Source organism: Thunnus albacares, chromosome 19 (assembly GCF_914725855.1).
Source record: "Thunnus albacares chromosome 19, fThuAlb1.1, whole genome shotgun sequence".
Lineage (NCBI taxonomy): Eukaryota > Metazoa > Chordata > Actinopteri > Scombriformes > Scombridae > Thunnus > Thunnus albacares.
The window spans coordinates 7,646,337-7,662,255 of NC_058124.1; the positions used below are offsets into that span (position 1 = coordinate 7,646,337).

Here is a 15,919-nt window from a genome sequence, read left to right on the forward strand (position 1 = left end):
CTCTCTTCTTCTTCTCTCATCCCAGTTGCATCAGGATTACTTGTCTCATTATCCCACAAATTTTTCATAGTTTTCCTCGTCCGGTTTGCCCAGAAAACCCTCCTTCTTCAGTCTGTGTTTTGTGTGTGTGTGTGTGTGTGTGTGTGTGGGTGTGAGGGTGTGACCAGGCCACTCTATATTTAGCTGCTGTGCCACTTTCTCCAGTCCCACAGCACTGCAGAGCACAGGGAAGTGATGTGTCTGTGTGTTTAAACTTACCTTTTGTGTTTGCTAAGAGAGGAAATCCACCCCAAAAATACTTCAACACTGCTGTAACACCCAATTCATCGTCAGGCTAAACATAGGAAATATGTCATCACGTTCAGATATTTCCAGATACAATTGCCATAGTGTAATAGTCATTGAAAGATTTTCAGTGAGCTAGACAATTAACAGTAATCATAAGGTAATACTTGGTAATCCTAGCAAGCGATTCTTTAAAACTCAGACTGCTCAAACATGCTGTTAAGTTGCTTTTCCGTCTATCGTATGTCAAACTAAAAGTGCTTCTGTAGAGCTTGTTAAGAGACTAACTGGAAAGGAAACGATAGTTCCTGGAATGCCCCGAACACAACAGACCGATGATATGTAATAGTGCAAGAGTATCCGAGGATTTTGACCTTTCAGAAAATTATTGGATTGTGACAGACAAACGGAGACAGAGCTATTTCTCTCTCAGGGTAAACATGACCATGTACATAAACCCAGTCAGACTGTGGTTACGTTTGCAAAAGAGGAGGAAGAGGAGAGCCGGTAGAAGGAGGAAAAGGTTTTGTGGGTTCAAAATGTGTGTGTATCTGTGTGTTTTGGGGGTTTACAGAGGATGATGTGTGTCTGGGCTGACCTTAATCCAGTAACCGTTAAATCACTGTACAGTAGCACATTCACTCAGCACTACAAAGCACTCGCTGTGTGTGCTCGCTCTACACACACACACACACACACACACACACACACACGCACAGTGGTTTTCTGCTCGTCATCTTGTCAACATTAGGTTTTACATTGACCTTTGATTATCCTGCTTGGTGGCAGCCAGCCAATCAGACAGCAAGTTTGTGGGCAACATCAAAGATAGTCGTTTCTTTAGATGAATCACCCCATGGTGAAAAGATGCTGACTTATCTATTTGTGTGCATGTGTTGCCATTCATCCTCAATATGCTCCTCAGAGTGCACATTTAGCTTCACACAGCAACGGCAGTTAGAGATACGCAGCTGCTGTAACTTTCATGTAACGTAAAGGCCGTATTTGAGGTCCACATGACAGCAATGAAGTTGTTTTTAAAAGGCAAATGTTTTGTAGCTTCTACTCATTAGAGGTGGATAAATTCATGTAGGGAAGCAACTAAAGATTATTTTAAATATTGATTAATCTGCTTATATTTTTCGTTATTTTCATGATTAATTGATGAATCATTTGACCTAAAAAAGCAAAATTTCCTAAAACGCAGTGTGAAGCATTAAATTGCCTCGAAGATATTCAGTTTTCTGTCAAATAAGACATAAAAGGAGCAAATCCTCACATATGTCATCACAAACGTTTTGCTTGAAAAATCAGTTTTCAAAATACTTGCTGAGCGACTATTCCTTTTCAGCTCTAGATTCATGGAAGCATAAAAATCTGTTAGGTACCAAACAAAGCCACAAAGTGTTTGTAATAATTGTTAACAATGTTTGTTTGTTTTTTTAACTTTTGTTCCTATTGTCACATTTTTCCATGTCAGTTCTCATGCAGTAGTTATGCACAGTAAAGAAAGAAAACATGGTTCCAGCTGTATGCTATGAGATGAGGATGCAACAGCAAAACCTGTATATCAGGGGTTCAGACCAAAAGATCCACAATCTGCAGCTTTTTATTTCTACCAAACACAACCACAGATTTGACTTATTAGTTTATAGTGTTTGGTTGCCAAGCAAAACTGCCAAACATCTAATGGTTGCTGCTTCTCAAATGTGATAATGTGATTGAATTTCTCTTTTATATCACTACTTGCCCAATTTGAATCGTTTGTCAGGCAAAACAAGACATTTGAAGGTGTTATTTTGGGCTCTGGAAAGTTGTGATAGGCTTTTTTCACCTTTTTTTGACAATTTATCACTAAATCACTCATCAATAATGAAACTAATCATTAGTTGCAGCCCGACTTGTTACCCCATAGAGAGTAGACCCCGGTCCATGTGTGGTTCCTAGAAATAGAGGCAGAGCAAGAGCCACCCCCACCCCCCCCCCCCCCACACGCCAACCTCCTCTCATACAAATAACTACAAGCTCACTCTCTACAGGAGCGCAGTGGGAAATGTAGTTGATCATACTAATTTGTTTTTGTGGCACCCTGAAGGAGGGCAGTAGACAAATGAGAGGAGGAAAGAAGAGTAAAAATAGAGACAACTCCTGATCTATCTCCTCCGGTGGCGGAAAGAATTAGCATCTCATTAGCATCCAGTCACAAATACGACGACATGCTGAAAGAAGAGAACAGAGTACAATTCACTCCGAGTGCCTGGGAGGGATGTGTGCGCAAGTTTGCATCATAACAATAGTAAAAGGCCAACTGAGAGATTACTACTTCCCTTTACAGTTATTCTTGTTATGTAATAAATGGCAACAATCTGTGTGTATGTGCGTATATCAGTCACAACACGTCCTACTAGTTCACCACCACACTATAAGGCACTTCTTTGTTTTTTTTTTCTGTAGTACGTATGTACATCATATATCCTGACACTTTTAGGATAATTTGTGTTAAACACGCTATGAATTGCACCCAATTAAAGTTTCAGATAACTTGTGAAAGAAAGCAAAGCAGGAATCTTGCTCAGACACGCAGGATGAGGGTGAAAAAGAGGAGAAAGTCAGTGGGACGTAAAAGTCAAAGAGAGAGAACAACAGCAAAAGAGACACTTGGGTAATATGACTTGTCTGGGTCATCAGTCACACAAACCAGACCTCTGCTCTGTCTCAAGGACAAAATCTGGGTCTATCCTGTCCACCTGCATGTGTCGAAGCTGAGATGTGAGTTTAATCACGTCAGGGAATCTCTCGTGTGTGCGTATTTCTGCGTGCGTGCGTGTTACTTTAACAGGTTTTCACTTATTGAGAATCTCCTGACAGCAATTGATTCACTTCTGGCAGAATATTAGCAGCACAGCGGGGGGGGGGGGGGAGGGGAGGGGGGGGGGTCTTTGGCACAGTCGCGCCCGTGAGATCCAGCTTGACGTTTATAGGGTGTCAGTTTATTGTTCAGGGTTATTGCTGTGGGGAAGTTTGCATCAGTTCTCATGCTTAACTATCCATTTATTCCAGACGAACCGGTATGTAAAACACATCAGTCCTTGTGCGCCGGAGGATTTCTGCCAAGAAAAAAAAAAGTATCAGTTAAGAAAATGTTCAAGCTTTCATGAAGCTACTAGAGGTTCAGCTACTTTCATGTGATTCATCAGCGGATACAAGCGCTAGCAGACATTTATTTATAGGAAAATGTCACCGATTAGTAGTTTAGGAGAAGTCAAACAGTTAGAGTGGGTAAAGTAACTATATTTATATTCATTCTTCTCAGATGACAACTTGTTGGCCTTCTCTAATAGCGACATTTAGAAAAATCTCCTGACTGCGGTTTGTACAGAAGGTGAAGGGAAATACTGAAAGCTGAGTCTCAGTTTCTAAATTGAAAACATGCAGTCAGTTGACGACGCCAAGGATTTATGAAGCTGAAAGAAAATTCTGGGATAATTGGGGTAATAATTTTTAATGTTCACCTTTTGTTTAGTCCTTTTTTTTCTCCTCCATTTAACACTAACTGGTAGATGTGAAAATTTACCAGCCACTTTTCATATGTTGGAATCTTGTGAATATCTGCAGTATTTAACAGTGTTACGCTTTAACTCTAGTTGATGGGAACTGAAGTGGCTTATGTAGTTTTACCCCATTTCACCTCTGTTACCGCAAGAGCTACAACAGCTCTTTGTTTCCCCTGAACTTCCCCTGAGTTTGTCTCACCACTACTGTTTCTCCAACCACAGCCTCTGTGCTTCCTCTTGGTGTGTGTGTGTGTGTGTCTGTGTGTCAGTGAATCTTACTGACTTTTTCCTCCATGATGCAAGCAATCTGAAATGGGACTCAATCCCCCGTATTTAAAAGCTTCAGATCTCCAGATTACAAGTGGTCGAAATCTGCTCTGTCCCAAATAATCTGCGCTGAAAGAGGAAGAAAAAAAAAACAAACTCACAGCTTATCGAGGGGGAAAGAACAAGTAGAGACATGACATTAAAAGCAGATAAAAGAGGTTTCATTCTTCCTCCATCTGAGCCTTATTGTCTTACTCTCGCTTCCTTTTCTCTATCTCTACAGGTTTCAGGAGAAATGAGGAGATGAGAGCAATGGAGGTGCTTCCCATCCTCAAAGAAAAAGTTGCCTTTTTGTCAGGTAAGTGTGTGAGCGAGTGTGTGCGTGTCTAGTCTCTCAAGTCTACAAGCCTGGACTGTCTGATCATGGCAGAAAAAGCTAATGAAACATGAAGGAGAGTCCTCACACACACACACACACACACACACACACAGCTCCCCGGTATTAAGCCATACACATTCTCCTGCAGCGTCTTTGTCTCACTCACACGCACTCACACAGTGTGGACATAATAATAAGCCGTGCACTCTGCTTGTAAAAACTCACAAGGTCAGACTGAGGCCCAGACACTTGGCCCTTGACCCTTCATCACACACATCCATGTATGCAGAGACTACACACAACACACAACACACACACAGACATCCATTGTGTAGCCAGTGTCAGCAGGACTACAGAATAGAGAGCTACAGCTGCCTGTGTCTTTGCCCCCTCCAAGGGAAGTTCAGCCATGTCTGACACACACACACACACACATGCTGACACTCACACACACAAACACACACACACACACACACACACACTCAAGTCGTGCCAGGGAAAACTCACAGGAGGCCGAGCTGCAGATATGGAATGCCAAGAACATCCAGCAGGATTATTTGTACAACACACAAAAACATTATTCAGCTCCTGCGTGCGTGCATGCGTGTGTGTGTGTGTCTGTGTGTGTGTTAAAAAGTGTGTGTGTGTGTGTGTGTGTTATCATTACATGTATCTATGTGTGTGCAAATGCCATTGGAAAAACCTTCATGCAGCAGATCTAAGCAGCGCCGACTGGAGCAGCAAAGTGAAATGTGTGTTAATTGGTGAGTGCGTGCGTGCGTGCGTGTGCACACTCCACTTTAGTCTCCTTGTGTGTGCAACGAAGGTCACAGGCAGAAACGCAATGATGAGGACGATGACTCAGACAAACACACAGAAACTGAGAGCAGGAGAGACAGGGCGGCGTTGCCATGGAGATGACTTACGGTCAGCAACCGCATCCCATAGTAGACGCTGGCGGAGTAATTGGCTTTGAATTGAAGGAGGGAGGGAGGTAGAGGAGGGACCGCTGGTGAAAAGGAGGGTAAATGAGCTAAGCCTATTATCCCGAATCCGTCCTCTTAATAAATGGGCCATGTTCGCCCTCACTCATGTTTGCCTGTTTGCCACGTGAGCGTTTGATTCTCTCCTCGGAGCAGCCGGGCCGAGCCTACAGGCGCGCAGCAACCCAACTGAACTCACTAATTTGTGGGCTGAGAGCAGTCAGCCTGTGTTTACAAGTTCCCACGTGAGTGGAGCAGCTCTCTGCTTCTGCAACCAGTCAGGAACTAGAAGAAAAATATTATTGTAGTTCCAGAAATTCGTAATTCAGGCAGCCTCATGACTACGTAAACAGTAAATGTTACCTAACTACTAATTACACTGACAGAATAATATTCGAAAGATTCAGACTAGAAGGCTCTTGAAGGCAGAAATACTGTAAACATATAAAATGTCATATATGCAAAATTACACACTGTATAGGTCACTATATAACATACAGAAACCCTGTTCTTGGTTGGTCTCTCCACCATTTTGGTTGAGACAGCTACTGCATGAGTTTCCCTGAACATTTGCATAGAGATGCATGGTCCCTAGAGAGGATGAATCCTACTGACTTTGGTGATCCCCAAGCTTTTCCTCTAGTGCTACCAGTAGGTGGGGCATTTTATCCATTTATTATGTGACATGCTTCTTCACCAGCAGGCTGCCAGTATGTGCCACACTTGAAAAATTTAAATCAGGCTGGATCCACACTGAAAGCCTGTTGTAGGCAGATGACCATCTGACACATCATTTGTTCGAACAATAACATTTAGGAGGACACAGCATACAGTTAAGCTCTTAATGTACATTCTTGGATTTAAAACCTGCAGTGTGGAACTTTTACATATAAATGAACGTCCTTTACATTCAAGCCCTTGCCAAACGTGTTGATGAAGCCTATCACTGCCAGGTAAATCTCTCCGTATTTCACAGAATACCGCTTTTTAATCTGGTGTCTGGTGTGACATTCCCGCACTGGCTGGATGAACGTATACTGCGCATGCTCTATGGGCAGAGCTCGCACACTAGAGACTTCCGCTGGCCGAGCGGCTAACTTCCAGCTAACTTGAACGGGGATAAAATAATTGAATCGTGCGGCTCTTCTAGACTTTACAGATGTTATCAGACTGAATGGTTCATATTCTGATAGTGAAATGAGTCATTTCTCGGGGGTTGTGTGACGGACAAAACAATTTATCCACCGTTATACAGCAGCAACGGTAGCGACAGAGTAGCCTACGATGTAAGCACGTGTCAACAGTGTTTTTGTAATTACTCTCACTGCCAGGAAGGGGAGACAAAAGTCCCGCACTCCAGCTTTAATAGGGTAGCATTTCCTTCTCTGTTATTTTAGGAAATGTAGTTTTCTACATTTTGTCTGTGTTATGGTTTGCCAGTGTCTGCCTTGTAAATTAGATATTATAAATTAGAATGGTGCTATTAATTTTATGTATCTAGCAGATTAAATAGTATTTGAAATCAATTGTAAATCTGTTGCCAAAGGCGTTTTAATTAAGCAGGCTCAGCATCTCACATTTGAAGAGCCTATTTCTCATCTGCTGGATTAACTAACTTGTTACTATCATGCCTGTTGTAGTCTTGTCAGACTTTTTGCTGATTTAGTGACACACATGTAACACTCTGCTACTAGGCCGTCTTCGCAGGAGACATTTTGTCTTATTATAGAGGGAAAAGCACAGATGTCACTAATAACACTACAGGTTATTAGTGAACCACAAAAGCAAATACAGTGTTTTAAAGTATTGTTTTTTTATTAGACATCTACATTTTCTGTCATGTTATTACTCTGATGTCACTAACTGTGTGTATATGTGTGTGTGTGTGTGTGTGTGTGTGTGTGTGGCCTCAGGTGGCAGAGACAGACGTGGCGGTCCAGTGTTAACGTTTCCATCACGCAGCAACCATGACAGAATACGAACGGACGACCTAAGGAGACTGATCGCCTACCTCGCCGGCATCCCCAGGTTACACATTCATTACATTTTGGTCTTTGATGTCTGCGCGTGTGAGTACAGTATGTGTGTGCGTTGTAGATTTCTTTTTCTTTTTTTTCTTTTTTTTTTCTCAAGGAGAAGGAGAAGCAATACCTCAAAGCGAGGCGAACACCCAGAGCAAGCTGATGAGGCTGTGTAACACGTGAGAGGGCTGAGATGAGCATGTGAGGGATGAGAGAGGAACAGAGAGAGAGGAGAGAGAGAGAGAGAAATAATTCAAGACCAGTTAGCTTGCCGCAGCTTTTTTGCTGACAAAAATCAGTTGTAGAGACATAGTGAGATGCTGAGACAGAGAGGGAAAGCCTGAGCTGAGAGAGGGATGTATAACAGAAAACAAGTGAGGGATCAACAGAGAGAAAGCAGTAGAGAGAGAAAGGAGGAGGAGGAGGAGGAGGAGGAGGAGGGGAGGAGGATTAAAACTGACAGAGAGAGGGAGAGCGCATGTGTGAGGAGGTGTGTGAGCGAGCGAGCGAGCAAGTAAGTGTGTGCGTGTCTGTGTGTGTGTGTGAAAGCAAAACAAAGTGTCGCAGTAGCTGAGGCAGTGCAGCAGCAGCAGTAGTTGCTGTGGACGAGTAGCTTCTCACCTCGCAGGTAAAGCATCTCTCCTCTCCAGCTCTGTGTTTACTTCTCTTTTCTCTTTAATCCGGCGCTCGTCTCCTCCCTCCATCCGTCTTAATCCATCCCCTCCTCTCTCCGTCTACTCTCCATTTATCACCACATTATCTATGTAAGGGTTGAAAATACGAGTGAATTCAGTGCAAATCTCCCTCTCTTTTTTTTGACTTTTTTCTGTCCTTTAGGCGTTCATATTCACACTGCCATCGTGTCATGTTTTGCATATCTTCAAAATATCTCTGTGTGGTTTTTGGTGACCAAAGGTGTTCTATTTTAGGAAAGGCAATATCTGCACACTGGCTATCTACTGACAGGATGTTAAAGAGAGAGAGAGAGAGAGGTTTGGGTAGAGGAATATTGAAATAATATCTGTCATGGCAGTTAAAATGAAAAGAGGTACAGAGGGACATTTTGTAAAGGCATAAAATGATTGGAAATAAAGAAAAAAAGAAGCATCCAGGATTGCTGAATAAAATAAGTAGTTTTTGGTGGGAACTTAAAATGATGCCAAACAGAAATAGTTGAACTCCTCACTTCATGAGGACAAGTAATAATGTTTTGTAAGATCTTACATAATTATGGCAGATTTTAGTTTCAGATGTGTTGCTGTAGTTTGTCAGTGCATGCGTGCATGTGTGAGATTATGTGATAATAATGTCGGCCAGAACAGAACAGCGCACCACAGGGAGATGATACAGTTTGTGTGTGTGTGTGTGTGTGTGTGTGTGTGTGTGTGTGTGTGTGTGTTTGTGGTGTGTTTGTGGTGTGTGTGTGTGTGGGAGTGCGTGCGTACGTGGGTGGCTGGGTGGGTGGGATATGTGTTTGCTGCGTAGGCTTCTCACAGTATAGAAAATGCGTCATCTCACTGTTTGTTTTTACTCTCCCTTCTTTTCTTTTTTTTCCTTCCCTTCTCTTTTCCCTTTTCCATCTCTGTCTCCCTCTTCTCTCTGTTCTCTTTTCCTCTCCATCCCTCTCATCCTTTCCCACGCCTGTCATCTGTCTCCTCTCTCTCTGGATTATGCTCTCTCCAATCTCTCACTGCCCCTCCCTCCTTCCCTCTTTCCCTCCCTCACATCCTCCTCCCCTCCTCTCCCTCCCTCCCTCCCTCTCTTCTCTTTAATTCCTCCCACTCCCGCCGACCTCCCTCCATCCCAGCGAGGAGGTGTGTAAACATGGCTTCACTGTCATCGTTGATATGCGCGGCTCCAAGTGGGACAGCATCAAGCCTCTGCTGAAGATCCTGCAGGAGTCTTTCCCATCCTGTATCCACGTCGCTCTCATCATTAAACCAGACAACTTCTGGCAGAAGCAGAGGACCAACTTCGGCAGCTCCAAGTTCGAGTTCGAGGTAAGATAAGGAGAACCTCCTCCTCCTTTTTTATCAAAACAGATTCTCTAGTGTGCACTTTGATGTAATGGATTATTTTAATGCCATCTCTGCTCTCTGGCTGCCTAATTTCACCTGAAAAGTTGCAAACATGGTTTTAACCTGTTAAACTGTTTATATATAATGCCAGAGTATGTTTTGTTTAAGATTGTCAGAATGTTTATTCATGTATCATGGGAGCAGGTAATAGATTAAAAAAAATGTATTTTAGGTTTGAACCAGAAGATAATTATGGGAAGTGTTGCAGTCAGAATGTCACAGTTTCTGTTATTTTGTAAGAATATTCAGCTCATTAAAGGAGAGACTAGGCTATAATACATTTTAACATGCTGTAATGAATTTTAATAGCAGCCAGATGCATAAAAAGGAAAATCCAATTTTATATTTGTAAAAGTAGTAAAACAGTCACCCATATTTCCCCTTAATTTGCTGTCAGCTGAGGTGTGATAATGACGGCCTTAGGCCCCGCTGAGCCGCTCACTGTCGGCACATTTCATTATTTTCCTCTCCCCGCCGCTCTGGATGCACACATCACCAGCCAGTTGTCTTCCTGAGGAAAAGTTTCATCACATTCCACCCAAAACCAGCGCGCAGTGGATCACAAGGACGAGTGTGTTTGTTATGCCATCAGTCAAGCGTTAGAGCGCATTTTCACAGCTAATTTAATGATATATTCACAGGAACAGACTTTATTTTTATGTTCTGAGCATTTCATAGTTATAAATAGATACCAAAAATTTTGCTCTACAACGCTGCATGGGTTAACCAGTGCAGATTTTTTATTTATTTTTTTGCTTTTGATGTTGGCATCAGTAGAGATGTCTTCCTCTGATATGAAACCCGTTAAGTAAATGCCCTCTACTGAGGACTACATGACAACATCCCGCCCTCCTGTTTGATTTGTCATTGAAGAACCTTCCTTACTATGTAATGATCAGCCTCTTGCTCATAATACTGAAACACAGCTTTGGAAAATCCTCATCGCTCATACTATAAAATGGGTGGAGTGTCTTGTGTTTTTATTTGCTGGGATTGCTGTACACTATGTTTCTGATACTGCGAGTGGACTTTTTTTTTTTCCCCCTTCGGCCTCACGCTCTGGCGGCGTTGCACTGGTTTGGAAATCGCTCTGATTGCTCACATGCCCACACACACATAGGCCCACTGTTGTCCGATGACACCGTATTGATTATTTGATAGGAAGAATAGCCAGATGCCAAAGGGCAGGCTACAATTACCCACCAGCTGCCCTGCCATGCCACACATCCATTGATTGGGATCCCATGTCTATACTGTCCTGCCTTCATGTGTCACTACCTGACCTGATACTGTTCTGTATTTATAAAGGTACTACGCAGAGGAAGTTTTCATCCTGCGTTGTTCAAGTAAATTTGATACAGGACTGTTGCTAGGACTACAGCTGCTTTGAATGCGTGTGTGCAAAATTTTCCATGCCTAAATAAACTGGTCCGCTGCATCCACACCACAAATCAACTCCCAGCACATATTGAGTGTTACTGAAGCAAGTGTGTGTGTGTGTGTGTGTATGTGTGTGTGTTAAAAAGGATTTTCTCCTGGCTTGGTAAAATGAAACCCAGAGGTAGGACATGTTGAGGCTCTCAGTCCTCTCTCTCCTCTCCTCTCCTCATTTCAAATTGAGTCGAAAAGAAAAGAAGCAGAGGACTGAAGCGCAGGGAACAGACTGCAACCTTTTTGATTGTTGGTAAATTGTGCGTTTCTGTGGGAGAAAAGGGATAGCCCGCAGCCCTGACCGATTCTCTCTCACACCATTCAACAAGTACAAATCAATTAACTGGAACAACAATAGCGAACATGGCCACTGTGCCTTTTTTTTTTTTTTTTAACCCAAGGACAACAGTGTGTTTCTGCATTGTTTGGCCTACACAAAGCTTATCTTGCTTATCGTTCTGTCTCCATCCATCTCTGGCCATGTGTGCGGGGGTGTTGTGCGGAGGAGGCTTAGCAAAAACACAGAGGCACGGAAACCGAAGAGAGAGACTTTTCCTCACTGTATCTCTGAAATTGATATTGTAATATGCAGTTGTTGTTGTTGTGCGGAGAGGATTTGAATTTCACTTAACTCGTGAGTGAAGGATGACCAGAGGTGGTCGAAGAGAAACACTACCAAGGAGTCTAAGTTAAATCCGCCCTAACCCCGCTTCGATCCCTTTCCCTCTCTTTAATAATTTCTGCCTCCACCTCTGCTCCTCTAGACCACCATGGTGTCACTAGAGGGCCTGACGAAGGTCGTGGACCCCTCCCAGCTCACGGCGGACTTTGACGGCAGCCTGGACTACAACCATGAAGAGTGGATAGAGGTGAGGTCAACCTTTCCATCCTGTCACTCAAACCCGTCTGCACGATTTGTAAATCCAACTTGAAATACCTCAAATCCCCCGGTGACATTCAAATCAAAGTAGATGAATTTACGAAAAGAAAGCACTTTAGATAAGGACTCACTAAGATGTTTTTCTGTGTTTTTGTGTCCAGGTGCGTGTGGCGTTCGAGGAGTTCTCCGGTCACGCCACACAGATGCTGGCTCGACTAGAGGAGATGCAGGAAACTGTGTCGAGAAAAGATTTTCCCCAAGACCTGGAAGGAGCTAGGAGAATGATAGAAGAACACGCCACGTTGAAGAAGAAAGTCATAAAAGCCCCGATAGAGGAGCTGGACACTGAGGGACAGAGGTAAGGATTACATTGTGATTGCATCACCATCTTCCTCTTTCCCATGTACAAGACAAAATTAAAAACAACAACAAAAAAAAGTCAGTTCTGTTTATTTCATGCTGGCAACTGTTTCAGTTCTTTTTTTTTTTGGTTGCTTGGAGTCTTTTGTGATTTAGTAACTGAAGGTTGTTTACTGACGATCTGTGTGAGTCAAGTCAAACATTGCTTATGTAACACATTCAAGAAAATGCATAACCTCGCTCTTGAAACCAATCAAAGCTCTGTCCAAACACGAGTATCTCAACCTTGACATTAAACCACTTATTAAATCCACCTCTAGGTTGCTCCAGCGAATCCAGAGCAGCGAGTCCTTCTCCAACCGTAACGGCAGCAGCGGCGGCAGCGGCGGCAGCAGCAGTAGCAGCGGCGGGGTCTGCAACGCCGACACCCAGGGCCTGGTGCCGCGGATCACCCAGCTTCTGGACAAGCTGCACTCCACCCGACAGCACCTCCACCAGGCCTGGCACGTCCGCAAGCTCCAGCTGGATCAGTGTTTCCAGCTCCGCCTCTTCGAACAGGACGCAGAGAAGGTCGGTGGATGGTGGGAGTCGAGGTGTCAGTCAGTGTGAGCGGTGATGCATGGTAATCTATAACCACGGCTGATGATCACTGTAGGGCAGACAACTGCCAATATAAACAAAAAGTTAATTACACCCACAGCGAAGCATTGATCTGCGCTTCGGATGCAGAGCTCATGAATTCATGTCCTTTTTATTTTGGCCTTTTAAACTTTTTCGCACAAATAAAATAGGAGGTAAAAACTGGATGTCTCCACTGTATCTCGGGACAAGAGGCAGGAAGATGGAGGGTAGTTTATGCAGGTACGCTGCCATCTACTCTGGCTGCTGCCCAGACAGCTCAGGTGATGACAGCTGCAGCACAGAATATAAAGAGACAGGGAGAGAAACGGGCAAAATCCAGAGATCCATGTTTGAGTGAGTAGAATAAAATAGCAGGCTGCAGCAACAGAGAGAGCTGCAGTCTTGGATACACTGCAGTAGTAGGAGCTTGTTGCTAGGACACCATAGGCCATGAGTTGTTCTCTAGGAGAGCCTGAGAGGATACTCTTAATAGAGGCAGTCCATTTCTCTGTATTCTGGCCTGGAACGATGACAAGTATGTGCACACTGCAGCAGTACACAAACACACTCTAACACACAGTTAAGTGCTAGCTGTTTGTTTCTACCTGTGTTTGCAATGATATGTGAAAGTTAATGGTGCACCTGTACTTTGAGTGTACATGTTTTCATTTGGCTGTCTAACATGTGTGTGTGTGTGTGTGTCTGTTCTGTCTTTCCTCATGCCTCAGATGTTTGACTGGATCATGCACAACAAGGGTTTGTTCCTGGCAGGCTACACAGAGATTGGCAACAACCACCCCCACGCCATAGAGCTGCAAACCCAGCACAACCACTTCGCTATGAACTGCATGGTAAGACACACGCACACACGCAAACAGACACACAGATTCATAGCAGGAGGTAATGCTTTTCCGCCCACTTGGACTATCAAGTCCGTGCCCTACGCTGTATAATCATATAGTTATTGCACTTAGCGTCAACCTCTAGTACTGTGTTTGAGTGTTTGTTTGCTGCTGCCTGCGCTTGTGTGCGCTCGCACATTTTAGCGTGTTAGTAGCAACACAACCAGGTATTAAGTAATCCTATTCTTCTTCCACAGTCGGCCTTACGTAACCATTATGAAACTGTTGAGACGAGGAATCAATTTAGCCGCTAGAGTTTCTGTCCGTGGATGAGAAATGATGGCGACAGCCCAATAGCCCTCGCCTCCCTCTCTCCTCTTCTTTTACTTGCAGCGCTCGATTTCCTCGTCCCTCAACCCTATTGCTTTGCTAATTTTTTTGTCTTTCTTAAAATCACCTGTTTTTGAATTCATTCTCTTCATTTAATCTACATGCAACCCCTTCCCTGCCACTGTTCACCCATCTTCTCTCCCCTCCTCTCTCTGCCCCACCGTGCAGAATGTATACGTGAATATCAACCGCATCATGTCAGTGGGCAACCGGCTGCTGGAGTCGGGTCACTACGCCTCCCAGCAGATCAAGCAGATCTCAGGCCAGCTGGAGCAGGAGTGGAAGGCTTTCGCTGCAGCACTGGACGAACGCAGCACGCTGCTGGAGATGTCAGCCAGCTTCCACCAGAAATGTGACCAGGTAAGTCAGACACACAAGGTTTTCAGCTTCGAGAAGTGTGAATACACATGACTTGACATTGTGGATGTGTATGGACTGTCTGTTCACATCTTGTTCTAGTTGTTATAGTTCAGTTATAGCTGGCTTTATACATTTTTAACAAACAAAATCAGGTACAGGGCTGCAGAAACAACTTTCCCTAGTTTAATTTTTAGACACTTTTTTTTAATCATGTTTACCTTAAGAACAGTGGGATATGTGAACTGCATGTTTTCCACTATTGTCTGTGTATGACTAAAGAAAACTACTGTTTATTTTTCTACTCTGAAATATCTATCTTGTGCTCTAGTTTTCGTAGCCTAATTAAACAAAAGTCACTTAGCTCATATATTGGTTTGACATTTTGAGGACATGCTTATTAGCTTTTTGTTGCAGAGAGTGAACGGTGCAGTACAGTAAATATTAAGCTACAGCCAGCAGCTGGTTAGCTTAGATTAGAATAAAGACAAGAAACAGAGTGAAACCAGTAGCTTGGCTCTGTTCAAAGACAATGAAAGTCACCCAACAGCAACTCTAAAGGTCACTAATTAACACACACATACGCAAAAAAGTGTAAAAACGACAAGTTGTGGTTTTGTGGTGACGACAGAACTCAAGGCAGTAGCTGCGTCCAGCCAAGAGAACTATCTGTAAAACCACAACTTGTCATTTTAACACAGTTTCTTTGTACAAATGAAAAAAAAACAAGTTATAACGCGTTAATAATTGAGCTTTAGAGGTGCTGGTAGGCAGATTTTGTAACCTTCTGACTGAGCCAGGGTAGCTGATTCTGCCTGCCTCCAAGTCTTCATGCTAAGCTAAGCCAACTGCCTGCTGGCTGTAGCCTCATATTTGCCATACAAACATGAGAGAGGTATTGATGTTATTGATCTTCTCATATAACTCTCGGCAAGAAAGCAAATAAGAGGATTTCCCCAAGTCAGGTTCAGTGGGTGCAGGATGCAGTAAAACTCAAATTGATGTAGCTCTGGAACCAGCTGAGCCGTTGACCTTCGTTTTACTAATGGGTACACCTGGACACACATCCATACACTTTCTGGGTTGTAAAATACCCATTTGGCTTCATTAAATCTATAAAGCCTGCCATATGCGTTGCATTAACATATATTTACATAAGTATATGCAGAATGTAAGTAAAGCATTGTTATCTGCTGTTATTTCTGTCTGTGCTCATTAGTTGGGCCACTATGGAATGATTCATGGCCTGAAAAAGCACACAGGCAGAATCCCAACTGGGGAACACGGGTGGTACAACTTTTCCGACCTGGAATATTGCCGTCATCAGACCAGCCTTTCATGTTTGTGAGCTGAAATAGAAACCACTTTTTTTTTTTCCAGAGGTTTCACCCCAACCTCTTCTCCTCTATACATACAGAGAAGCTCTTTTTAAGTCTTTGTGCTACTCGTGTATCTTATTCTAATCATCATG

General features: G+C 43.4%; 1 protein-coding gene across 4 annotated transcripts in view; it reads left to right on the forward strand.

The window, feature by feature from the left end:
• LOC122970397 (triple functional domain protein) overlaps window positions 1–15,919 on the forward strand; it is a 71,050-nt gene that overhangs the window by 25,414 nt on the left and 29,717 nt on the right. For all 4 annotated transcript variants that reach the window (XM_044336518.1, XM_044336520.1, XM_044336521.1 and 1 more), the window contains exons 3-10: window positions 4,390–4,464; window positions 7,382–7,496; window positions 9,297–9,489; window positions 11,763–11,867; window positions 12,040–12,236; window positions 12,559–12,808; window positions 13,588–13,710; window positions 14,260–14,451. In XM_044336518.1, the coding sequence (XP_044192453.1) occupies window positions 4,390–4,464; window positions 7,382–7,496; window positions 9,297–9,489; window positions 11,763–11,867; window positions 12,040–12,236; window positions 12,559–12,808; window positions 13,588–13,710; window positions 14,260–14,451 (1,250 nt within the window). The remainder of the gene's footprint in view (window positions 1–4,389; window positions 4,465–7,381; window positions 7,497–9,296; window positions 9,490–11,762; window positions 11,868–12,039; window positions 12,237–12,558; window positions 12,809–13,587; window positions 13,711–14,259; window positions 14,452–15,919) is intronic.